This window comes from Phascolarctos cinereus, unplaced genomic scaffold, assembly GCF_003287225.1.
Source record: "Phascolarctos cinereus isolate Bilbo 61053 unplaced genomic scaffold, phaCin_HiC Scaffold_1;HRSCAF=81, whole genome shotgun sequence".
Classification (NCBI taxonomy): domain Eukaryota; kingdom Metazoa; phylum Chordata; class Mammalia; order Diprotodontia; family Phascolarctidae; genus Phascolarctos; species Phascolarctos cinereus.
In genome coordinates this window covers 209,819,889-209,845,999 of record NW_027555514.1, presented here as the reverse complement: position 1 = coordinate 209,845,999, position 26,111 = coordinate 209,819,889, and the positions used below count along the sequence as shown (strand labels likewise).

Sequence of the window (26,111 nt, the reverse complement as noted above, 5' to 3'; positions counted from 1 at the left end):
CATATGGAATATGCTTTTAGTAAAAGGATTGTTAATTTAACAAATTCTTGGGTGATTCATTGACCCTGATGCAGAAGAGCTACCTGGACATAAATCTATGGTAAGCGACATGAAACACACCCTAGAGTTGGGGAGGAGGAGTTGGAACCCTGTGAGGAGAGATATAAATCCTTGGACACCACGAGGCCAGTACTGAGAGGCTGCCCATCCCTCACATCCCCCCCTAGGAATCAGGCCATCTGGTAACTTCCTATTTAAACTAATTGCTCTTGGTAACCAGGAGCTAAGGTCAGGTGTTTCCTCATAGTTGGCATCCAAGAAGCCTGATCACTGGGGGTAAATCCATATAGCAAGGAGAACTCAAAGCCATTTCTCTCCCCATGAAATATAAAATTTGAACTGGAAGGGCCTTTAGACATCATCTATTCCAACTCCTCCATTTTATAGAGGAGAAAAGTGAGGACCAAGACAGGGGAAGAGACTTGCCCAAAGACTTTGCTCAGACAGCAAAGCTGACTCAAACCCTTATGAAAATTGAGGCTGAGCTGAGCTGGAGTTAGATGGAAGTCAAGTTAAAAACTCCTAGACTGCTAGAGCTATAAGACACCTTTTAAGATTTCCTTGAATAATTTCTTCATTTTATGAAGGAGGAAAGAGACTCAAAATGAGTGTCAAAGCAGAAATTAGAGCCCAATATCTGTTGAGCCAAGATGTCGAAATGTGGCTTTTTGGAGGGACAGCAGATCTTCCTGAGCAGTGGCCCCCAGTCTCATGGTTGAGGATTAAGTGGAGAGGAGACGCACATTCCCAGCCCAAATTTCACCCCAAACCACCCCTACCCTTCAGGCCCCACTCTCTGAGGTTCCATGACTTATGAAAATTCAAGATTCCAAAGAATCCTGACCACCAAGTAGGTGGTACAGTGAATGATTTCTGGACTTGGAGTTGGGAAGTTCAAATCCTGACTAATATTTACTGGCTTGGTGACTTTAGGCAAGTTTTAATCTCATTTTAGCCTCAGTTCTCACATCTATAAAATGGGTTGTTTAAGGGATGAAATGAGATAACATATGTAAAGCGCTTTGTAAATCTTAAAGCATTATGGAAATGCTAGAAAAAGTCCTTGGGATCAGGGAGGCATGGTTCTGGAAGAATAGGTGGTGCTGCTTCTTCCTTCCCTGGTTTTGCCCCACTTAAAGGGCGCCCCCTCTTTGTGGGCTGATCGTGGATTATTGCCAGGCCCAGAAACTGTACTCCCCTCCCTCCCTAAGTGGTGAGGCATGCTACAATGAAACCTTTGAAGAGCAACCCCTATTAGCATTAAGGATACCGGTGAGGTATAGGACTCCCTTCTTGGTCATAAGTTCAAGCTCTGCCAGATGTGATCTGTGCCCTTTTCTCACCAGACAACCAATAAGCTGGGCCTGTCATACACATAGCTGCATCCACCATGTCAAGTTCCACCCCAGACCTCTTTATTAGAGGAGTATAAGCACTCTCAGCTTCCTTCTCCAACTTAGTTTCCTCCCTCCCCTCCCCCAAATTACAGCAAATAGCACTGAGCCCCTGGGAGGGGTTATACTCTCCAGACCGCCAAGCCTTCAGTTTGGGTTGGTGAATTGGTAAGGTCCTGGGTGGGAGTACTTTCAGGACCCTTAGCTCAGTTTGTCTTCGAGTTAGTTTGGGGGCATTTAAGGAGTAGCTCTATATAAAGCCCAATCTTAAGTGTCTGAGCTTAAGGCTCTTTGCAGGAATAATATAAATCTTCTACCATCAGAATCAAGGCCAGAGCTGTAAACCAGAACAGTGGACTATAGGGGAAAATGCCTCATATGGAGTGTGGGGAAAGAAACTTGAGAAGATGATGATCATATTTAGACTTTGCATTTATATAAGCACTGTAGTTTTTAAAAAACACTTTCACATATATTGTCTCATTTTATTTTCATAAGAGCCCTGTGAAGTAAGTAAGAAGGTATGGTCCCCATTTGATAGATGAGGAAACAAAGATTCATGTAAAATGAACTGTTCAAGGCCACATAACAAGTAAGTGATAGAACTTGTTTCTATGTAGATACAACAGATTACCAATCCAGTTTTCCTTTCACTGGATCATGCTGAATCCCTGGAATCTAATACTGGCTCTGCTGTAACTTTCTTCATTACCCCAAGTAAATCATCGAGTTGATTTAGGATTCTCTTTGATTCTACAGGGTCTTAGCGTTTCTCTCATCATACGTACCTGCCCCTTCCCTGTTCCATGAAATAAGAGGAGGATATTTTTTGATGGGTGGTGGGGAAGTAGGGGAGGGGAGCAGCAGGGGTTGGGGTAGAGTAGAAAGTGTGATTCTACCAGCTATATAAATAGGGAGAATGAGATAGAGAGAGGATTCAAAGATTTGACCAGAGCTGTATGCTGTCATAGGTGGAGCCAGAGTCCAGATTTCCTAACTCTCATCCCAGTACTTTGAATACTGTACTACCACCAGCTACCAGCCTGGGAACCAGGTGCAGAAGGAGTCGACAAGAGAGTGGAGGTCTAGAGTCAATCCTGGAGCACTCCTCAGGCCTAGTGTCCTCTGGAAGACCAGCTCTGAGCCTCAAGGCAGGACGGTCACTTCTCCAGCTGAGGACTTTCTTGCACTGAGATAACTCTTGGCAAAGAAGTTTCACAGCCTCAATTTCCTGAACCTGTCTCTCATACCCTATTTCTCTGGGATGAATATCAAGAAAGCTTGGAGGGTAAAGGTCCAGGAGCACCCTCCTCTGCCCTGCTTCAGCCCTTTGGTTGGTTTGGTCTCTAAGCAGTCCTGGTCTATCTTTCTTTAGCTGCTCCATGTCACTCTTAACGAACCCTCTATGAACAGCTGCCAGGTCCATTAGAGGCAAGAAGAAGAATAGGGTTACAGGCCTCGCCTAGAGTGAATTTTCAGCTGCGCCAGAAGCCCTAAGGAGTTCTAGGGAACATCACAGGCACGTGATTCAGATTCTACAATTACTACCTACCCAGGAAGAGGTATGGCAACAACTTTAGATGACAATGATAGCAGAGGATGAATCAGGCAGAGAGCAAAGGAGCTCCAGCTTCAGCTGGGGCTGCCCAGTAAGACAGGCAGCTGAAATTACAGACTGGGCAAGATTAGACAGAGAAGGCTGAATTCAGTGAATCTGAAAGAAAATGGAGGGCTAGTTTCTCTCCAGATTGAGTCTAAAACTATAGTGCAAGAACCTAAATTGGAAACAGAAATGATTAAAGCTAGACACCAAGAGAACTGCTTGAGTGACACGGTAAACATATATGAATAGAAGTACTGAAATCTCTTTTAAAATAAAATAGACAGTCATATACCTGGGGAGGGCTGGACCACTAGATGATCCCTTGAGTTCCCTTCTGGGCCAATGATTTGTTCCATAAGGCTCAATGATAGTGAGTTTGTGAAATTGGGAGACTGTGACAAGTTGACATTGAATACATTTAGAATCCCAGGCTTTTTACATGTAGGGATGAACCTGTAGCAATCTTGGCCCTGCTCTGATTTTTGGCAGATGTGATGAAGTCCGTGAGCTCATGTTGACATAGATCCTATAGCTCTGAAAGAGTCAAAAGGTCTGTTTCTGATAATTCCCATGATACCTGCTCCCAGCCCCTGCCCCCGCCAAGCACTAGAAGATCTTGACTGGAGGCTCTGAATGTCCAGCTCTGGGGAGCAAACGAGACTATATTATTTCTACTCTACTCTCCCCCATATTGTCCTTCCTATTATACCGGCTCCAATCTAGACCCATGATACAAGAGACCTAGGGCTCCACTGCAGTGTGTTTTTAGGCTTTTCAATTTCCCCTCAATTATATTCCCTCCAATTCATCTTGTCTATATCTTATATGTACACAAATGCTTTTGCATGTTGTTTCCTCCATTAGACTGTGTGTTCCCAGAGGGCAGAAACTGTTTTTGCCTTTCTTTGTATCCCTGGTACTTTACCACAATGCCTGGTATATAGTAAGCTCTAAATAAATGCTTGTTGACTGATATTTCAGTTGGAGGCCTCTTTGAAGGGCCTTATTTCTGACCCTCTGCTCTATTCTGTCTGTTTGCCTTCCCAGGTCTTACTCTCACTTTCTTTAGTCCCCAGTGACATGTTCATAAATGCTACGGGTGTAACTTTGCACCTGTCAAAGAATCCTGGGAAATTTTGTCTAGAAGAAGGTCAGTAGCTAGACTAGATGACAATAATAACTCAGATTTAGACAGTACTTCATGGTTCACAAAGCACTGATTTCACAACAGCTCCAAGTGGTAAATACTTCTCCTCTAAACTACTTTCGAACCCTTAAGATTTTGTGATTCTACAGCATTTCACCCATCATGCTCTGTTTACAGAGAGAAAGGCTATTCCATAAATATTATGCGTCTGTTATATTCAAGGATACTGAGCTGTGTAGTGGCAATGGAGATATATACAAAACAATTCCTGCCCTTAAGAAAGTTCCTAACTCAGGAAGATGTTGCCCACTCCTGGGCTAAGTGGTCTTCAAGGAAGTAGCTATCCTAGCCACCTGTCTGAGTTTGGCTCTCAGAATCTATAGTTGGAAGGGATACTAACCTTGAATGAAAGGAATTATATATATATATATATATATATATATATATAATATATACATATATATATATATATATATACACACGCACACACACACACACACACACACACACACACATATATGTATGCATGCATTTTCCCTCTCTTTCTCTAAATAGTCCTGGCATGGCATAGTGGAAAGAGCCCTAGATTAGAAGTCAGAAGACCTCTACTATATTGTTGTTAGTCAGTCAACAAACGCTTAGGAAGCACTTATGTGACAGGCATTGTGCTCGGCACTGAGGACACCAAGAAAAAAAAAACAACCCAACAACCATTTCTGCCTTCAACGATCATCTGAATGAGGGAAACATGTAAATAACTAGGCATATGCAAGATATACACAGCATAAATGGAAGGTGACTTCGAAGGGATGTCACTGGAATCTGGGGGACCAGGAAAGGCCTCCTGCAGAAGGTAGAGTCTTGAAGGAATACAGAAAACTTAAGAGGTAGAGGTGAGGAGGGAGAAGTTCCAGGCATGGGGGACAGCCAGTGCAATGGCATACAGAGGGGAGATGGAGTGTCTTGTATATAGCTGGATAGGAAGTAGCATGGAGGGAAGTAAAAAGCAAGAAGACTGGAAAGATAGGAAAGGACCCGGCTATGAACTGTGCTAAATGACAGAGGACTTTCTGTTTGATCCTTGAGGTAATAGGGAGCCACTGACATTGATTGAATAAAGGGGTGATGTGATCAGCCCTATACTTTAGGAAAATAATTTTGGCAGATGAATAGTAGATGAATTAAGAGTGGAGAGAGGTTTGAGGCAGGGAGAACAATTAGAAAGCTATTGTGATGGACCTAGGGAGAGGTGATGAGAGTATGTGAGTGGAAGAAAGGAGAGGTATATGAGAGGTGTGGAGATAGAAATGACAAGACTTGGCAATGGACTATGTGGGGTGAGTGACTTATGGATATGCTTTCAACTAGACCATATATGTCTTATGTCTGTGTTTTGGGTATGTATGATACCTCCCTATTGAACTGTAAGCTCTCCAAGGCAAATGCTCGTTCTTTCTTTCTATTGTTGCATAGATTACAAAACAAAATTCTAGGTGAAGTTGGACTTCTGGGTCACACGATCAACAAGATGGAGGACTAGACATTTTCTATAATTCCTACAACCTTCAAACCTTTCCAAAACAGAAATTATGTGTCAAAGTAAAGCAACTGCAGCTATCTCCATGGTTTAGGACACCTGGAACCTAAAAGATGGTTTTTTAAAAAACCTATAAATTGGCACCTACCCCAAGATCAGCATCACTCAGCATCACCTCCCCCACACCTCACCATGCTACTGGCATTGAGGCTGTGTTAGCTGACGCAAGGACCTGACATATAGATTTGCAACAAAACCCAACCTCACAAAAAAAAAAACCAACCAACCTCACAACCCAGACTCTCCTCCCTCTTCCCAGTGCTATGGAGATCAAGGATCCAGGCTATGGAAGTTTGTAGCCAGTACCTAGGAAACTTGCTGGGGACACTCTGTCTATAGACAGCCAGTGCCATAGCAGCACTGTTCTGTGCCATAAAAGATCTCTTCAGGAGAGCATACATCTGGCCTTGAAATAGAACTCAACCCCATGCCCCACCCTACTCTCCTCCCAGAGCCCTGGAGAACCAAACTACAGAAATCAACCCCCACAGCACCCCATGGCAGGTCTCTGAACATTTGGTGCAGGGCCAGAGAACTAAGGAATGGAGTGGGACAGGATGCTAAGGCAGTATATGGGGGGTAGGGAGAGAAGGAAAAAAGGTGCTGTGCAGCACTCCACTAAGCCTGAGGAAAAGAGCCAGCACCCAGGTAGGCCCAATTCTGTCCTCCCAAAAATCCCTTGAGGCAGGGAACCAGAACCAAGTGAACCATGAATTGCCCATTGTGGGAGGAGGCTGAGACATATCCAGCTCCCCCCCCCCCCCGGGATACAACTATCAGAGGGGAGGGAGTCAGAAAGTGAGCAAGAAGTGAAAATAACAAAAAAAAAAGAAAGACTGAAATTATCAAAGATCTCAGGAGGAAGAAAACTCAAAGACCTTGAACATAAGCAGATAAAATCAATATGGGAAATATGGCTTCTGGATCTCATAAAGAGGGCATCTATAAATACTGCAAAACAAATGAAAATAAATGATTCAAAACCTAATGAGGCAGAAGACCCTGTGGAATTTGAGGAAGACATAGAACCACAACATACTGTTCCTGAGTGGTTTAAAAGAGAATTATGAAAATTATGAGAGCAGAATTTATGGCCTGAACAGCAAAAATAATTAGCAAAATAGAAAAATGTGAATCCACAATAGCGAGTCTCACCAAAGAAACTAAAGAGAAAATAACAAGTTGGCAATGCAAATGCACAGAAGTGAAAAACATTTTAGAAAAAGAGAAGCAAAAAAATAATTTTGTATATAATAAATGCTTTACATAGCCTTCAGTATAAGGGTTAACTAAGTGACCAGGTGCCTCTCTCCTCTCTTCTAATGGGTTTCTGTTAGGGCCTGAACAGGATGGTTGTTCCACTGTCCTTGATTGTCTCCTATTCGTCAGTTCAGGGATTAGACAAGGCAAGAAAAACCAAGGAGAAAAAAGGGGAAATCCTTCCACTTTTATTCCCTACTTCTTTGTCCTCCACATCTAACCTTCCTGCCCCTCAAGCCTTCCTTGTCCTAGCTGATTCTTTCTTTATTGCTCTTCTCCCCACGGTGGTCCTAGTCTATTCAACTATTTCTATTTCTGTCCTGTTTTTACCCTTCAGGAAAAGGAAGGGCAAATGTTTAAAAAAAAAAGGGGGGGTGGGAGGAAGCAAGGAAGAGGAAGGAGCAGAAGGCAAATAACTTGTTAGGGCTAAGACAGCTGACCTGCTGTTTAATCCTAGGATATTTAAACTATTCGTGTTAAAAAACATGGGGGCATATCAGAATCCACTCAGGTCTTAGCACCCCACTTGCCACTGATCCTGCATACCTCTTCCAGGAACCTGAGTCTCTGTCTTCCATCCCCCATTTACCAAATCACTGCCACTCCCTCTTCCTCTTTTATCTATTGCTGCTTCTTCTACTGAATAAATGAATGACAAATAAACTTGGTGCCAAATCCCTTATGGTACCAAACAGTCCAGGGGACACTCTATCTATCCTGCCTCTATTCTGGAAAAACTTAAAAGGAAGTTTAAGAATCATTTCGGTAAATAAAAGTAGTGTGGGGACTTCATAGGCTTCAAATCCACTGAGGGTATTAAATGTGACAGTGGCTTTTCAGTGAGGCCCAGTTTTGGAGGCTGAAGTTTCTAATGAGGTCTTGTCCACTGATCACAGCTGTCAGATCCTTCTTTGAGCAGAGCCCTTTCACTTACCTTGGGCATCTCCCCCAGAGGTGAGCACAGCGATGGCTTTGCCAATACCCAGTGTTTTTGCCTGAAGATGTGAGTCATGCTTCATGGTCCACTCTGCAAGGCAAAAATGGTCAGTTAAGAGAGATATGGATCACTATGTTGCTCGCTTGGACAGGCTGTCGGCCCCTTTTTTCTGCTCTCCGCTTCTTTCACTGAGTCTGGACTCTGTGACTTGGCAACTTGTTGAACTTTCCCGAGACAAGAGCCCCAGAGCTGTTCCCTGTCAGACTGACAAGCTGAAATGTCAGTGTAATCGAGCCCAAGGCTGTGTCAGCCCTTGGTTAATCCCTCCTACTTCCCTCCCACTACAACTGGGGTCTATTTGGAGAACAGGGCTAAATTAAGGGGAGGTGTCTGACTGGAAAAAAAGAAATGGGACAAACTCCAGGGCTCTTCCCTTTTTTAAAGGTATCATGATGGAAAGAGAGGTAGAGGTGGCTGGGTAAAGAAAGAAGAAACTTAGCTAGGAGAGTAGAAGGGTAATGGAGAGCTAGTAAAGTAGCAAGATTACGTCTCATGTTAGGGTTGGGAATATAATCTGTATTTTAGGAATATGGAGAAGGCCTAGAATTAGGAGTTGAGTTAAATCTAGGACTAGGGTTAGGAATAGGCACTAAAGTTGGAGTGAGAGTTACTGATGACTTAATTAAGAAACTTTCTATGGTTCTCCGCATCCCGTTCTCACTCTCAGGCTCTTGACTATCTTCCAGTTTTCTCTGTATCCAGGGTTAGCTTTTCATATTGTCCATGTGACTGTATGTACCTGTCCTACAAACATATACACCCCCAATACACCATTTTATTCTATCTTATTACTGTCTCTTATACACGACAATACTTGCATCCATTTCCCTATCTCCACCTACTCACTTCTGAACCCCTTCTAATGTCTGTCCATTATTCTTCAGTCTCCTTTGTAATCATCCAAGTCCTTCACCCTTCAGGTGGATATACCTTTGGATTCTGACCTGGGTGCTCTTATTTCGTTATACTATTCATTTTTGGTGATCTCATCAGCTCTTGTAGTTTCAACTATCATCTGTATGCAGCTATTTCCTAAATCTACACATCTTACCCTCATCTCTTTTTTGAGCTCCAGTCCTAAATCACCATATGCCTACTGGACATTCAGCTAGATATCCTGTGGGCATTTCAAACTAAACATGTTTAATATAGAGCTCACTATCTTTTCTTCCCCAAGCCTATACCTCCTCCAAACTTCCCAATTTTTGGTTGAGTGTACCACCATTCTTACAGTCACTAAAGTTCACAACCTCAGAGTTATCTTTGATTCTTTATTCTTCCTCACTTCCAATCCAATCCAATCCAATTAGTTGCTATCTTGTCAATTCTACTTCCACAACTTCTCTTGTATCCATCCCTTTCTTTCTACTTACAGAGCCTAATTCAAGTTCTGACCACTTGTCACCTGGACTATTGCAATAGCCTCATAACATTCTCCTTGCAACCAGTCTCTCCCTCTCTTCAATCCAGCCTCCACACTGCTGCCAGAACAATACTCCTCAATCACAGTGACCATGTCATACTCCTTCCCCCAAAATCTTTAGTCTCTCCCTATTGCCTCTAGTATAAAATATAAACTCCTGTGTTTGGAGGCAGCTAGATGGTGCAGCAGATAGAGCACTGGCCCTGAAGTCAGGAGGACCTGAGTTCAAATCCAGCCTCAGACACATGATACACTAGCTGTGTGACCCTGGGCAAGTTATTTAACCCCAACTGCCTCGTAAAAACAAACATACACAAACAAATAAAAGAACAACCTCCTGTGTTTGAAATTTAAAGCTCTTCAAAATGGGTTTTAACCCATTATTATTTCAGACTGATTTTACTGATCCATACTCTGTATTTCAGCCAAATTAACCTATTTTTGCTCCAAATCCAAAATCCCATCTCCTATTCCTATGCCTTTGCACAGGCTCTCTCTATACCTGGAACACTTTCCCTCTTCCCCCTCTGCCTCTTAGAATTCCTCACTTCCTTCAAGGCTCAGCTTAAATTCCATATCCCAAAGAGACCCTTTCTGATTTCCCTAGGTATAACTGCTCCCCTCTAAACTTAGAGTCTGCATACATTTTGCTTTCCTTCTGTAGAATATAATCTCATTAAGGGCAGAGACTGTCTTATTTTTTCCTTTGTATCTCCAGCATAGTACCTGGCACCTACTAGGGATTTAATAAATGTTTGTTCAATTGAACTCATACTCATAGCATAGAGAATAGATATGTCTTCATTCTCTCAGTCATGTAACTTAAAATCTCAGTTGCTTTTTTTCTTCCAAAGTAACTTTTGATTTCATTTTAATCAATTATCAAATCATGTTAAGGCTTCTTTTATGTCTTTCTTGCTCATCCCTTCCTTTCCATTTTCACTATTACCAGCCTTTACCATTTCCTACCTGAATTCCTACATGACATCCCTGTTTCTAATCTCTCCAGTGTTTAATTTATCATACATGCTGGTTTTAAAACATCACTTCAATCACTTCACTACACTGCTCAAATATATTCAATGTGTGTGTATGTGTGTTTCCATTGCCTATGTGATCAAGCCCAAATTGCTTTGTTGGGCAATCAAGATCTTCTCCCATCTAGATTTTCAACCTTATTTTCCACTGTTATCCAATACAAACCCTCAGCACTTGTCAGGTTGGTCCACCAACCACCACATTTCTCATTTTTGCTGGTGCTTATGAAGTATGAACTCTCTGCTTACAATGCCCCCTCTTTTTCAATCCTTTAAGGCATAACCCAATTCTAGCCACTTTGATGAAAAGCTTTCTCTGAGTATTCACAGTCCACTGAACTCTCATTTCTCTCAATTCTTTTTATAATCTATACTATTTTGTACATCATATACTGCCTTGTATTGATATTTAATTATTTCACACATGTATTTCTTATTTCTTCCAACCAGACTATAAGTTCCTCGAGAAAAAGGAATGTCATTTAATTTTTTTTTGTATTCCTTAGTGCCTAGCATATTCATGCTCATAATGACCACTTAAATATTTAGTACATGAATGAAAAGAGCCAAATACATAGATACAAACACAGATACAGAAACACCATATTTTTTCTATACATATAAGACATGGAGTCATACAATAACAAATAGTTACACATATAGATACATTCATTCACACACGGACAAAGACACCTCAGTCACTCAAGTAACCTCAAAAGAATGGAAAAAACAAGAATAAAACAAAAAGAGGTGTAAATGAAAGAAGGGAAGAGCTATTCAGCATTTGAGTTCACTGATTCCTTTCTGCTTGACCATAGCCCATCACTATCAGTGCTCCCTTCAGAAAAGAAGTGACTACATAAAGGTCTCATACCCTTGAGGCTTCACTGCTAAGGGAATCATAGCAACAAGGGGAAAGTCGAGTCAGTGCTAGGTCAGAAGTCTGTGCATCACACACACCCAGATGCATTAATATACTCTCACAGATGCACACACAAAGACAAAAATCCGTGGGCACTACTGAAGAACTAAATCTGCACAGGTAGATGCATACATATATTAAGAGAAGCAGTCATACGCTGGTATATACAAACACGTCCAATGACATACATCTATCTATACATACATCTTCCCCACCCCCACTCCCCACGCACACGTGGACATAAAAACAAAACACAGAGAGAGACTGCGTCATGTCACAGGGGGCACTTCCTTGTCCTTAGATGACTGCTAGGGCAGGGGAGTAGATGGGCAAGGGCTGGGCCATCTAACTAGCCTTCATTACCTTCTTGCACCTTAGACTGCTGAGCCGTTCTTGGCAGGTGAAGCAGTCAGGTAGGAGTGGGGTGCCTGGCTGAGGGACCAGGATTCTCCAGGTCTGTCCTTCCCCATCCCCCTTCTCCCCTCCAGCTTCTCATTCCACATCCGCTGTTTCCCTTTCCCATTTTCCTCCCGTTCGCCCCACCGTATCGTCCTAGTACAGTTCACCCCCATTTAACTTGCTCTGATTCCCCCTTGGCTCGTCCCCGGTAACCCCCAGCTTGCCTGTAGTCTTGAGCTTTCTTGTGCGGCTGCTTCCCTGCTGACTGTCCTTGGGGGGAGGGGAGCGTGCTGAAGTTGGGGCGGAGCCAGGTGGAAGCAAAAGAGGAGGGGGAAGGAAAAGAGACTTTCTCCTTCTCTCAAGGAGATATTTCCCCGGCTGCTCCGCCCTCTCCTCTCTTTTCTCTCTAAGGAACCAGCCCGGTATTTTCATTCACTCTCCAGATGGCTCTGGTTCTCTATTAATATCTGGGAAGTTACTAGCACCTGCACTTAGCAGGAAGAAGATGGCATATACATTTAGCATATTCACTTGTTTATAAGCAGGACAGCCTTCTCTCGGCTCAGATTGACAGGGGTTTCTCCTATTCAAGCTGATCAAAACCGAGATAGCACAGCCCTCTTCCCTGGTCTGATCCAACATCTGCCTATGACGGAAAGTTCTTTCTAAGACATAATTTTAGTCCCTCCTGCTGCAATGACATAGCAAACAAAGTGCTAGATTTGGAGTCTGGAAAACCTGGATTTAAATACTTTCTCAGACACTGCATGTATCCTCGGGAAAGTCATTCAACTTTCTCCACCCCCCAATTTCCATATTCAATACAGTATCTATCTATCTCCTACTATCTGTAGCACTTACCTCACAGGGCTATTGCAAAGATCGAATTTTAAAAAAACATGCAAATCATTTTGCAAATCTTAAAATGCTATGTAAATGTCATTTAAAAATTATTATATACTTCCCTCAGGTTGTATCCTTAGGGGAGCTAGAAATACAGGCTCAAGAGGTTTCTGTGCTTCACCTGTTTTGCTTTCAGCTTTCAAATCATTATTACATCATCAAAGTAATTAATATTTTCCTGTGTATGTGTCATTACTGGACCTGGTCAGTACAGATGTGGAGTTGGAGGAAAGAGCAATAAGTGGGGGAAGATGTCTAGTGTAGAACAGAAGGGCAAGTAGAGAGCTGCCTTAGACTGTTTGGGGATGCTGAAGCCCATGGCTGCATGTGTGCTAAGGTGCTACAAGGACTCAGGGCTTTGGGAATGATGAAATCCCCTTATTGGCTGCTGAATAGGAAAAGCTGCTGACTCAGTGAATCTTTCAAAGAGAATGACCGTGACAGTGACTGGTCTTCAGTCACTCTCTTCTCCTCCATAGAGTATGTTAGGACTATTCTATCTCTTGAGGGCTGGGGAGAGGAACCACCCTTCTCCAACCCCAGTTAGAGAAGGGGAACTCAACTAGGTGAACATGAGTCTGGGCCCCTCACTGCTTTTTCTGCTTTGTGTTTCCTCCCCTGATTACAGCTGATCAAAAAGCAGGTCCAGGATGGGTGTGCTGGAAGCAACCTTTTGAGTTGGAGAGCTCTGTAGTTAACTTGGTACACAGTCAGTGCTGCCTGTATTTGGGGGAGTCTTGGAGAAGCTAACCACCACTAGGAGGAGCTGGAGAGAGTTGTTTGGACAGTGCAGAGCCAAGATGGAAAGTAACAATACCTATTCACCAGTCTGGCAAATTCCTTTGTATTCTGAAATTTAAGGCTCAACCTCGCTGGAAAGTATGACAGTAGTTATTGCTGCTGCTTGTTTAAGTTTCTGATGGTTTGTGCTTGTAGGTCTTGTGTATGTTAAGCACTTTGTGTGTGTGGGGAGAGGGGTGGGGAGGTAAGGGGGGAGAGGAAATAAACATCTATCCCATACCTGATTTATATTGTACACTGACTACCTTTCTTTTCTTTTCTTTTCCTTTTTTTTTTTAAGGCAACTGAGGTTAAGTGACTTGCCCAGGGTCACACAGTTAGTAAGTTTCAAATGTTTGGTCTGAGGCCGGATTTGAACTCAGGTAGTCCTGACTTCAGGGCCGGCACTCTATCCACTGCGCCACCTAGCTGCCCCCCTGACTACCTTTCTACTGCTGTCTTTTGGGGAAACTTTAGCTAGCCAAACCTAAACTTTAAGCAATTTTCCCTGGGGTATCAGAGTATGGGTGTAAGCAGCCAAAAAGAACAAGAAAAGGAATCTAACTCCTCTCTTTAGAGGCTGGGCTCCTCTAGCACTGAATCCAATCACTGATTGGATTGGAGCTTAAAGGAACCCCTTAGTGGAAAGGGTGAATAGAATGTGCCCCAGCCCCATAAGGCCATAAGTAGTTAATAAGTTAACTTATATGTTAAGTTAAGCCCCATAAGTAGTTATAATTGTTAGACTATGAAGGGACATCAAAGCGTAAGCAAGGATCAGGAAAAGACTTTAATTTCCATACAAACAGATACACTCACTTCTATATCTCCTCCTCCAAACGCAATATAGGATCATAGACCTTAGAAGTCATTGAGTCCAGCCCCCTCATTTTACTGATGAAGAAACTGAGGCACAGAGAGGCCCAGGGTCACACAGCTAGAAGTTTCCAAGGTGAGATGTGAACCCAGGTCTTACCCAAACATAGGAGTTCTGGACTAGAAGTGTCCTTAAGAGGTCATCACCTTGTCTCTAGCATGTTCTTCCATACATGAGGAAATGTCTTTTTCTTTAAGATCTTCAGGAAAGATACCATAAATTCATTCTATATCTCACAGCCTTAACCACTGGAAAGTTCTTCCTCAGGTCTAAGCTCATTCCTTCTTGAAAGGTCCTCTAGAGAAATGGTTCTTTTCTGGATACTCACCAGAAGCCACATATTGCCACATTCCCAGGTGTGTGTGTACAAGTATATATCCACGTACAAATGACCCTCTCTAGATTCAATGGCTTTTTCTCAGTCCTCAGCCTTCTTTAATTCTCCACAGCATTTGCAATGTTGGTCACCTTTTCTTATTGGATACTTTCTCCTCTCTTTGTTGAATATTTCTTTCTTGGTTCTTCTCTTACTTGTCTCATCCCTCCTTAGAATCCTTTGCTAGATTTCATCCATATCCCACCTCCTGATGATGGTTGTACACCAAGGCGTTGTACTGGCCCTCTTCTCACTCAATACCCTCTCTCTTGGTGACCTCATTAGTTCTCATGGGTCCAACAATCATTCTATACAAATATCTTCCATATATATATTAACTATACATATGTAAATTGTAAATACATGTATACACACATATGTGTGTGTGTGTGTATGTGTTTACTGCCCTCATTTCTCTCCAGGGCTCCAGTCTTGCATTATCAACTACCTGCTGAACATTTCCAACTGGATGTTCTGTGGACATCTTAAATTGAACCGCCCAAACCCACTCATCTTCCTTCCTAACTTCCTATTTTTTGTTGAAGGTACCACCATCCTTCCAGTCACCAAGGTTCACGACTTCAGGGTCATTTTGCCTCTTTTTTGTTCCTTCCCACATGCTCTCCCCCAATATCCAATGAGATGCCAAGAAATCCTGTCAATTCTTTCTTTATGTCTCTCATGATTCATCTTTTTCTCTCCACTTCACTAGTTTAGGTCCAATCTCCTCTCAACTATACTACTGCTATAAGTGAATTCCTAAATTCAGTCTCTCCCCTTCTATTTTTCCTACAAATGCTCCTAAAGCATGTCTGACCATACCATTCCCCTTCCAAAAATGCTCCAGAATCTCACTATTACCTGTAGGATCAAATTTAAACCAATCTCTTTGGCATTTAAGACCCTTCACAACCTGGTTTCAGCTTATCTTTCTCATTTCATATATTTTACACATGTTCAGCTCATGTGTATGTTTCCCTGTAATAAAAGCTCCTTGGGGGCAGGTACTGTTTCATTTTTGTTTTCCTGTCCACTACACCTAGCACAAGATAGGTGCTTACTAAATGTTTGTTGATTGAATACACAAAGGCCTAAGCTACAAGGGCCCTGACATTTCCCCTAGGCATACAATTCCTGCCCAGAGCATGGCATAGGAGGGAAAACTGTCACTCTCATTCCTTGCTTCAAGATGCTGGGAGGGCAGAGCTTGGTGCCTGGTCAAGGTCCTTCTGCTCTAAGTTTTACAGGAAGACTCCTTTGCCTTCTGGTTCTCCCTTTATTCCCTGGATAACAAGTTTCTCCTTACTCCAGTTTTCCACGAATAAAAAGGAATACCCACGACATTAACCCTCACATCCCATCCCTACTGTCTTCTTGATCCCACTTTTCTTCTTTCTTCTTAAACCCATCCCTATTATTCCTAAATCAGGGGTTTTAACCTGGGGCCTCTGGAAAGATTTTAGGGAATCCATGAATGTAGATGGGGAAAAAAAAATACATCTTCATTTCAGTATAATTGGTTTTCTTAGTAATCTGATGGCTTTTATTTTATGCATTTAAAAACATTATTCTGAGAAAGTGTTGGTTCACTAGACTGCCAAAAGGCTCAGTGACATAAAAAATGGTTAAGCGTGCCTGGTCTAGTTGGTTACTTAGTTAGCAAATCACTCTTTCCTTCCCTCCACCATGATTTATCCTCTGGGGCCCCACATTTTTGGAGACACATCTTTCTTCTTTCTGATCCCAGCAAACTTGACCGTGAGACCAGATCTTATTTCTCATCTCTCTTATTTTTCTAGATAAAGGGAAAATAATGAAGAAAGTACCCTATCAGAACCCTTTTATAAGACAGAGTCCTAATATCTAAATTAGAGAAGGATAAAACACAAAAGGAGAACCATAGACCCACATCATTAATGAATGAATATCAATTTAAAATTTTAAAATTGATCTTCTGGGTCACATGATCAACAAGATGCAGAACTAAATATTTTCCCTGATCCTTACAACCTCTCAAACTTTGCAAACTAGGAATGACTCACCAGACATAAAGCAAATTTCAGCTGTCTAGGAAGGACATCAAGAACCCAAAGAACGTAAAAACTCCATGGACTAACACCTTACTTAAACTCACTCAGCAACCCCTCCCTTACTACATACAATGCTCCTAGTTGCAAGTGGACTTGACTCACAGGCTAGCAATAAAATGCAACTCTATACCTTAATCCTTCCCCTGCCCTCTTTCTAGTGCTTTATGGTTTGGGATCCCAACTCCAAATTGCAGAAATTTCCTGAGCACACAATAGCCAGCACCACAGCAGCATCTGTGCTTCAAGAGTTCTTCAGAGAACAAATATAAAGAGGGAATGGCGTAGGACATATGTCTGCACTTGTAATGGAACTCAATTCTACACCCTGACCCTTACCTCTTCTCAGTGCTGCAGAAATCCAAACTCTAAATGGCAGAACTTTTTCCAGGCAGAGATAGTAGTAACACGGCAGTGCTCTAAACCACTGGGCCAGAGAACTGAGGAACAGAGGGAACAAGACAAGACATTGTGTGTATGGAGTTGTATGGCACTCCAATAAGCCTAAGAGAAATGATTCAGCATCCAGTTGGGGCCAGTTTGTCCCTCCAAAAGTCACTCAGGCCTGAGACTTAGACTGGTGAACTGAATTGCCCAGTGTGGAAGAAGGCTAAGATGCTTTGAGATCCAACCCCCAAGGAAACTACCATCAGAGGGGAAGGAGTCAGAAAGTGATCAAAAGGAGAAAATAACAACAACAACAAAGACTGAAATTACCAAAGATCTAAGGAAGAAGAAAACTCAAAGTCCTTAAGCAAATAAACCAATAGGGAGAACACTAGCAGCAGAAGGAAATATGGCCTACAAATCTAATAAATTAGTTTAGGCATAGCAAAGCATATAGCAAAACAAAAGCAGAGGACCCTGTGGATTTTGAGGAGATCACAGAATCACAATATGCTATTCCTGAGTGATTTAAAGGTAAAATGGGAATTGTGAGAATAGAATTTATGGCTTGCACAGCAGAAATAATTAGAAGAACAGAAAATGTTGCATCTGCTGTAGCAAGTCTCATCAAAGAAACAAAAGAAAGGACAACTGATTGGGAGTGCACATAGACAAAGTGCAAGTCTGGAAGAAGAAAAGCAACAAGCAAAACCATTAAAAGGAAACATGTTTTCCAATAAGCAAAACATAATGTCTTTATCAACTTAAGGGTTATAGGTCTCCAAGAAGAGCATGATGAGTCAAAAAACATGAATCTCAAAATGCAGCAAATAATACAAGAAAACTTGCCAGGGCTTCTGAATCCATAGAACATTTCCAGAAAACAGCCTGAGGCTGCAAACTCTGAGATACATAGTGGTTAAATTGAACAAGTTCATGGAGAAACAACAAATTTTGCAAATAACCAAGGGAAAGACCTTCAAATACAAAGGAAAAGAAATTTGAGTAACAGAAGAGTATTCTGTACCAACAGAAAATGCAGGAGGGAATGAAATAATGTGTTCTGAAGAATGGGGTGATCTACCCTGCAAATCCGAGCTTAAACCAAAAAATAAAATGGATGTTCAATAATTAAAAAGCTATTTGAAACATTCTTAGGAAGAAAACTAGACCTGAAGAGATTATTTGCTTCTTAAACATCCCAGACGACAGAAATGCAGGAGGGGTGAACAAATGTAGCAGCCAAAGACAGCAAAAGCAACAGCAGCAGAGTAATAGCAGAGAGAGCATTAAGAAATTTGTTCTACATTTGTTCTAAATTGTACAGAAGGAAACAGAGGTGAAGGCAAAAGTCAAGTGGAAGTGATGATGGAAAGGCAGGCCTCAGACATGGACTGAACTTTGTGGCATGCCTAGACACGGATCAATGGTGAATCAATGGGACTAAATAACAAAAGGAGAGGGGGTGTAAAATGGAGGAGGGAAGGAACAGGTTAGAGAGCAGTATGTGATGTGCTTTGGTCAAGTCAGGGGCTAGCAATGAAGGGAATATGACTTGTCTGGTCTGTCAGGAAGAGGACAGCCTATAGAGGAGTGGGTGAAGAGGTATTGAAAAGGAGGGAGGAGAGAGAAGGGGAAGTCTTGATTTGGTAGTGATGGACTTCTTTGAGTGAAGAGGGATATTTTTGTGAAGGGAGAAGAGGACCTTGTGCTGGGTGTTGTCTTCAGGGGTCTGGTTCTTGGAGAGACCATTCATCCTGCCTTGGTGTGTGTGTGTAGGGTTGGGTAGAATTAGAGCTCCTGGGGTCAACTGATGTCTGGGGGAGTGGGAAGTCATGGACCCAGAGATTTTGAAGCAAATGAGTAAGGATCAGAGGGAGGGCAAAGGTCAGTGGTGGGCTGCATCACTGAGGATGTAGGAATGGCTCTTGCCGTGGAGCAGTGTCCTATCACCTGAAAGAACTGGTAATTTTCTGGAAGTGAAGCACAATGGAAAAGATGGAGAGGGAAGTAGGCTCTACAAGGCAGTAGCAGAGATGCTAGAGGGAAGAACCCAGAATGGGTACCCCAGAAATTTGATTCCATGAGGAATAGAGACTAAAGAGGGACTAGATAAATACAGAAACAATGAATCAGAGAATGAGGGTCTAGAGTACACAGAAAGGGAAGATGGATTATGATAAAGACAAACTTTCTTTTTTTGGCTAGGCAGTGGGGTTAAGTGACTTGCCCAGGGTCACACAGCTAGTAAGTGTTATGTGTCTGAGACCGGATTTGAACTCAGGCCCTCCTGAATCCAGGGCTGGTGCTCCATCCACTGTGCCAACTAGCTGCCCCTGGGAGGTTGGATTATGAAGAGAGTGAGGGAGAGAAATCCTTTCTGGAAAGGGCTGCAGAAAATAAAAATTTAAAAACTAATGAACAGGACAAGAGAAGGTGAAAAGAGGAAGGGAGATTTTGTTTGATTAATTGAGAAGAAAAAGAGAAAGGAAGAATTAAATAATCTAGATAAAAACAGGGAAAAAAGGAATAAGCAAATCTCTAAACGGAAAGGGGTAACAAATGGGAAGGAGCACTCAGCGGTGATCCTTCACCTTCACCCTTCAGAGAACCAATGGGAATAGAGACACCTTATAAAAGATTAAGCAAAAGTAACTAAAGAGACCATAGTACTGTGTTTACAATGGAAGAGGAGAAAAAGTCATAACTTGAAAAAAATCCCCAATATCAGAGACAAATGGGTGAAAATATGAACCTAATTCTTTAAACTTTAAATGTGAATAGATTAAATGATCCAGCACAATGAAAAAAAAAATGACAGATTGGATAAGAAAATAAAGCCCCACAATCTGTTGCTTCCAAGAAACACATTTTAAAAAAACAAAGGCTTACACAGAATAAAACTGAGAAGTAAGGAAAATTCATAAAGGAAAAATTAACTGAGCTTCATGAATACATAAACAATAAAACTATAGTGATAGGAGATTACACTATCCCTCTCTCAGTTTTAGATAAGCCTAAAAGATAAATGAAGGGGGAAATATAGAACTGAACAATTGCTGGAGAAATTTGACACATCTGGTATTTTCTAAATGAGACTGCAAAAGAATACATGTATTTCTCAGCCATACATGGAACTTTTACAAAAGTGACCATGTATTAGGACATGGGTGTTACAAACAAATGTAAAAAGGCAAAAATAGTAAATGCATCCTTTATAGGTCATTAGGCAGTAAAATGACTTACTGGGTCAGGGACTATAAACAAAAGACACAGACCGAAATAGAGATTTAACAACAAAATCCTTAAGAGTGAGTGGATCAGAGGACAAATCATAGAAACAATAAATAGCTGTGTGAAATAAAATGATAATGATGAAACAACATATCAACATTTCTAGGATGCAGCTAAAGCAGTCCTCAAGGGAAAAATCATATCCCTATAAACATACATTAACAAAATAGAAAAATATAGGATTAATGAACTGAATAGATACATACAAATTAGAAAGCCAACAAATAAACAAATCCAAAATAAGCACAAAAGAGGAGATATAAAAACTAGGGGAAAATAGATAAACTGGAAACCATCAATTTATATAAATGATAAATAAAACTTAAAGTTAGTTGTTTCAAAAGATTAATAAAACTGCCAATCTTACAGCTTTAATCTGCTTAAAAAGAGGGAAGAAAATCAAATCAACAAAACAGTAAATGAGTAACATGAAATCACAACAAAATTGGAATAAATAAAAGGAATAATCAGAACCTAATATGCAAGTCATATGTTAACAAAACTATGAACACAAAACAAATAGAGGAATATCTTCAAAAATATAAAACACCCAAACTGACAAAAGATCAGATAGAGATCTTAAATAACCCAATCTCAGAAAAGGAAATAAAACTAATTGTAAAGGAAGTACTAGAGGAAAAAATCTTGGCCATGATGGATTCACAAAAGAATTCTAGAAAACTTTTAAAGTGTTCTTTATTTGCTATAATATAATTGTTATTAGTACTCATACTATATAAATTATTATGAAAAACTGAGAAAGAAATCACCCTATCAGAATCCTTTTATGAGACAGATATAATCCTAATACCTAAACAAAGAAGGGTAAAATATAAAAGGAAAACTATATCACTAATGACTATTGATTTAAAAGTTTTAGACAAAATCCTGTCAAAACAGACTATAGTGATTTATCCAAGAAATCATTCATTATGACCAAGTTGGGTTTATACCAGGTATGCAAGGATAGTTCAGCATTAGGAAAACAATCAACATTCAACAATCAAAAAATCTAAAATTTTAAATAATATCCTGTCAAAAAGACTACAGTGATTTATTCAAAAAAATCATTATGACCATGTTGGATTTATACTAGGGACATAAGAATTGTTCAAAATTAGAAAAAATAAACACAGTCATATTAAAAGCTTTAACCAGATTCCTGGGAGTCAAAAGATCACATTCCCAAATGAGTTGTTGTTTCCACCCTTCTCCCTCTCAGTTTATATACAGGCTCCACAACTCCCATGTCTTCAGATCAGAAGGAAGACATCATTGGAGGATCATCTTCCTCACCCCTAGAGCATGATATAATTGCAGAAGGGCCAAAGCCTAGATGACTTAGTCACCCAACCTTTCTTTCTCTCTATTCTGTTTATTATACAGTTGAAATGGGATGCTTTTTGTCTTAAGCCCTTGGGAAACCAAGTTGAAGAATTTCCCCAATGTGAATCCCACCAAAAGGTGCCACACATTTTCTTTCCTTCCACCAAAGTTGCCACTCATCTTTTGTTATCTTGTAGAAGAGCATGTCTTTAGAGTAAGTCTTTACATAGCTAATGGGACTTGGGACATAGGTATTCACTTATTCCCTGATTAAGAGGTTCTGGTTCTTTCCTCTGTGTTTCTCTCCTCATTCTTGTCTTCTCCACTCTTCTTCTTGGCCATGCCTTTTGACCTTATCTCTGTCCCTGCTCTTTCCACAGTCCTTCCCCTGTTCTTATTGGCTTCAGTCATCAAAAAAGAATGACTGGTAGGCAAAGCTGTGTCTAAAGAGAAGAAATAGGCACAGACTCCCCATTTAGTGACTTATCTATAAGCTCGGAGAGATTCTATAGATAGGTCCCCAAATAACCATACCATGCCCTTCCTGTGCCCTTGTGAGGAAGATTTCCATGCCATCCTCTTCCAAGCAGTCTGCCTTGAATGGAGCAGAGGAATGACAAGATATCACCCAGTTATTCTGAAATATATCCCAAAACAGGTAGTTCTTTCCCTCTATTCCCCTTCTCCAGATCCCTATGGCTCAAGTTTGAGTTTGAGGCTTTGAGGATGCCAAGAAAATCAAAAAGTACTACACCAAGGTGTCTCTCATGAGAGCACTCTGTGGGACAGTCTAATACCAAAGGAGTCTAATACAGGTAACCATTGCAGCTAAGTTCACCTCTTAAGTGGTTATCTAGGCTTGGTTTTGCCCATGGCCATTTCAATATTATAATGACATTAACTCCTATGTTGAATTGTATTATTGTTTTTCCTATAGAAATTTGTTATAATGTTAATAACATGTTTTTTATAAGTTTCCATTTTAATGGCAATTTTCCTTCAATCAAACAAATATTTATTGGGTACCTGCTATGTGCCAGACACTGTGTTAGGCTTTGGGGATACAAGAAAATGAAATAATTCCTACTCAGAATAAGTTTACAATGATACACCTACTAAATGGATTCCATTCAACTGACTTTTAATTTATTTAATGTCAAAATGCAGACTTTCTTACTATTCCTCTGCCCACATCCCTTTCTTCTTATAGCATTTTCAACTCCATCTTTTTCCAACCCAGAACTCCCAATTCCTGTTTTACCTGTGTGTGCTTTTAGCCTAGTTTTTAATACTGCACATAAATCTGCCCTTCTCCAACTTGCTTTTCCCAAATTCCTTCTCTTTCTTTTACCTCCTGCTTCCATACCACAAGTTCTTCACCTATGTCCAAAATAATTATGCCATCTACAATGTCTCCAATTTTTTTTATATAAATGATCTGTCTTCAAATTTTCCATGATGCAAGTTGAAGATGGGGTATGACAATTGCTAGTATGACTCAGGATCAGATGAAGAAGCAAATTTCAACCTTTTCTTTACCCCTTCCCCCTCTCCCTGCAGGTGTTGTTCCCAACTGTCTGATGCCTTATTTTCATGGAGGAAATGGGAGTCCAAGCTCCTCTTTTAGCTCAACTGGGCCCTGTGCCTCAGGCAGGGTAAGGTGGAAAAAGGAAACAGAAAATTCAGTGAGACAAGGAATAGAATCTTCTTTTCTATAGACCCTGGTTTCTTGGTATTCTGGAGTGTTGGATGTCATAGAAACAAAGAACCCTACAGAAGGAGTACTTGAGGTTGGGATGATTTATAAATGGTGAAGTGGGTAGAGAACTTACCAGGTTCTGGATTCCAAATTCAGTTGTTACTGCTCAGTTGTTTTCAGTTGAAGGGTTGTGTCTGACCCTTCGTGACTTCATTTGGGGTTTCCTTAGCGAAGATACCGAAGTAGTTTGCCTTTTTTTTTCATTTTACAGATAAGGAAACTGAGGTAAACAGGGTTAAGTGACTTGCCCAGGGTCACATAGCTAGTAAGTGTCTGAGGCCAGATTTGAACTCATGAAGATGAGTCTGATTCCAAGCCCAGTTCTCTATCCACCATGCTACCTAACTGGGCGTTTGGATCTTTAGTGTTATATTCTTAGCAATCTGTCAAAAATTCTGGACAAAGTGCCCTTCTATGTATAAAACCCTGTCCTAAGTACTGTGGGGGTGATTAGAAAAAAGAGGATGCTTGGTATCTATGCTCTGGAAGTTCTAGGATAATTAGCAATGCTAGTCAACACATGAAAATAAAACTGATTTTAATGAATATTTCTTATCCCATGGATAGAAGAAATACAGAAAATGCTGAGTTTAATTCAGTAAGAACTCCTCTCAAGTAGTTAATGATTAAAGGTAGACAAAGCTGATATGGGGGGCAGCTAGGTGGCACAGTGGATAGAGAACTCAGGAGGACCTGAGTTCAAATCTGGTCTTAGACCAAACACTTGACACTTACAAGCTGTGTGACCCTGGGCAAGTCACTTAACCCCAACTGCCTGACCAAAAAACCCCAAAAAACCCAAAGCTGATATGGACAAGGTATGCTGACTACTGCTAGTAGTATACTGCTATACTGACTACTCTTAAGGCTTAATAATAATAGCATAATAAATAGGACACATGAACTGATATAAACAATTCACTGTGACAGCATGCAATTTGTCAAACTCTGTTGGCCTTTTGTGCTCCCTTGTTTCAGGATCTATGTTTCCCAGAATCCTGAGAGTCACTGAATGGTTTTAGACCTTTAGAAACCTCCTTCTCCGAGATTCTTGGGTGGCTGGTAGGGTAGCTTTGGTTGCTTAAGCCTGCTTGGTTGTTCCACAGACAAGACACTCCATCTCTCAGCTCTAGGCATTTTCTTTGTCCCCATGCTTGGAAAGCTCTTCCTTATGGGCTTTGACTACTCACCTCCCTAGCTTCCTTTAAGTCCCAACTAAAATCTCACCTTCTACAGGAAATCTTCCCTAACCCCTCTTAATTCTAGTGCTTTCCCTCTTTTAATTATTTCCTATTTATTCTATATGTAACATATTTATTTGCATGTTGTCTCCCATTAAATTGTAAGCTCCTTGAGGGCAGGAACTATCTTTTGCCTCTTTGTGTATCCCTAGTACTTAGCCATAGTGCCTGGCATGTAGTAAGCATTTAATAAATGTTTACTGATTGATTGGTTGATTAAGCCTAGGATGCCTTCTCTTAATTCTAGTGTCTTCCCTGTGTTATCTCCAATTTATCTTGGATATATCTTTTTTAAAGTGAAAAAAATATATTTGATCTGCATTCAAAAATCCATTAGTTCTTCCTCTGGATGTGGATAGCATTTACCGTCATGAATCCTTTGGAACTGTCTTAAATCACTGAATTGCTGAGAAGAGCTGTCATTCATAGCTGATTATCACACAATGTTGCTGTTATTGTGTACAATGTTCTCCTGGTTTTGTTCTCTTCTCTCAGCAACAGTTCACGTAAGTCTTTCCAGGTTTTTCTGAAATCTGCTTCTTTGTTATTTCTTCTTTTTTAAAAAATTAATTTATTTTGAATTATCAACAATTGCTTCCATAAGCTTTTGAGTTTTAAATTTTTCTCCCCTTCCCTCCCCACTTCCCTCCCCAAGATGGTGCGCAATCTGACATAGGCTATACATATACATTCCTATTAAATATATTTTCACATTAGTGATGTTGTAAGTAAGAATTAGAACCAGTAGGAGGAACCACCAGAAAGAGGAAACAAAACACAACAGAAGAAAAAAATAGCAAATAGTATGCTTCAATCTGTATTCAAACTCCATAGTTCTTTCTTCCTATGTGGATAGCATTTTCCATCATGAGGCCTTTGGAGATACTTGCATTGCTGATAAGGGTTAAGTCTATCAATATTAGTCATCGCACAACATGGTTGTTATTGTGTACAACATTCTCCTGGTTCTGCTCACTTCACTCAGCAACAGACTATACAAGTCTTTCCGGGTTTTTCTGAAGTCAGCCTGTTCATTATTTCTTATAGCACAATAGTGTTCCATTACATTCATATACCACAATTTGTTCAGCCATTCCCAATTGATATGCATCCTCTCAATTTCCAATTCTTTGCCACCACAAAAAGAGCTGCTATAAATATTTTTGTACATGTAGGTCCTTTTCCCATTTGTTTGATCTCTCTGATCAAAGTATGCATATTTTTATAGCCCTTTGGGCATAA

The 26,111-nt window shown here is 40.8% G+C and overlaps 1 protein-coding gene across 2 annotated transcripts in view; it reads right to left on the bottom strand.

Annotated features, from left to right (window-relative positions):
- PFKM (phosphofructokinase, muscle) overlaps positions 1-26,111 on the bottom strand; it is a 50,650-nt gene that overhangs the window by 16,792 nt on the left and 7,747 nt on the right. Inside the window, exons 1-2 of one of the 2 annotated variants that reach the window (XM_020977148.2) lie at positions 12,064-12,288; positions 7,996-8,088 (exon numbers count right to left, since the gene is read on the bottom strand). In XM_020977148.2, coding sequence (XP_020832807.1) covers positions 7,996-8,088; positions 12,064-12,271 — 301 coding nt within the window. In that variant the 5' untranslated portion in view covers positions 12,272-12,288. Of the gene's footprint in view, positions 1-7,995; positions 8,089-12,063; positions 12,289-26,111 lie in introns of those variants that run through there. The other variant, XM_020977149.1, reaches the window with a different exon arrangement.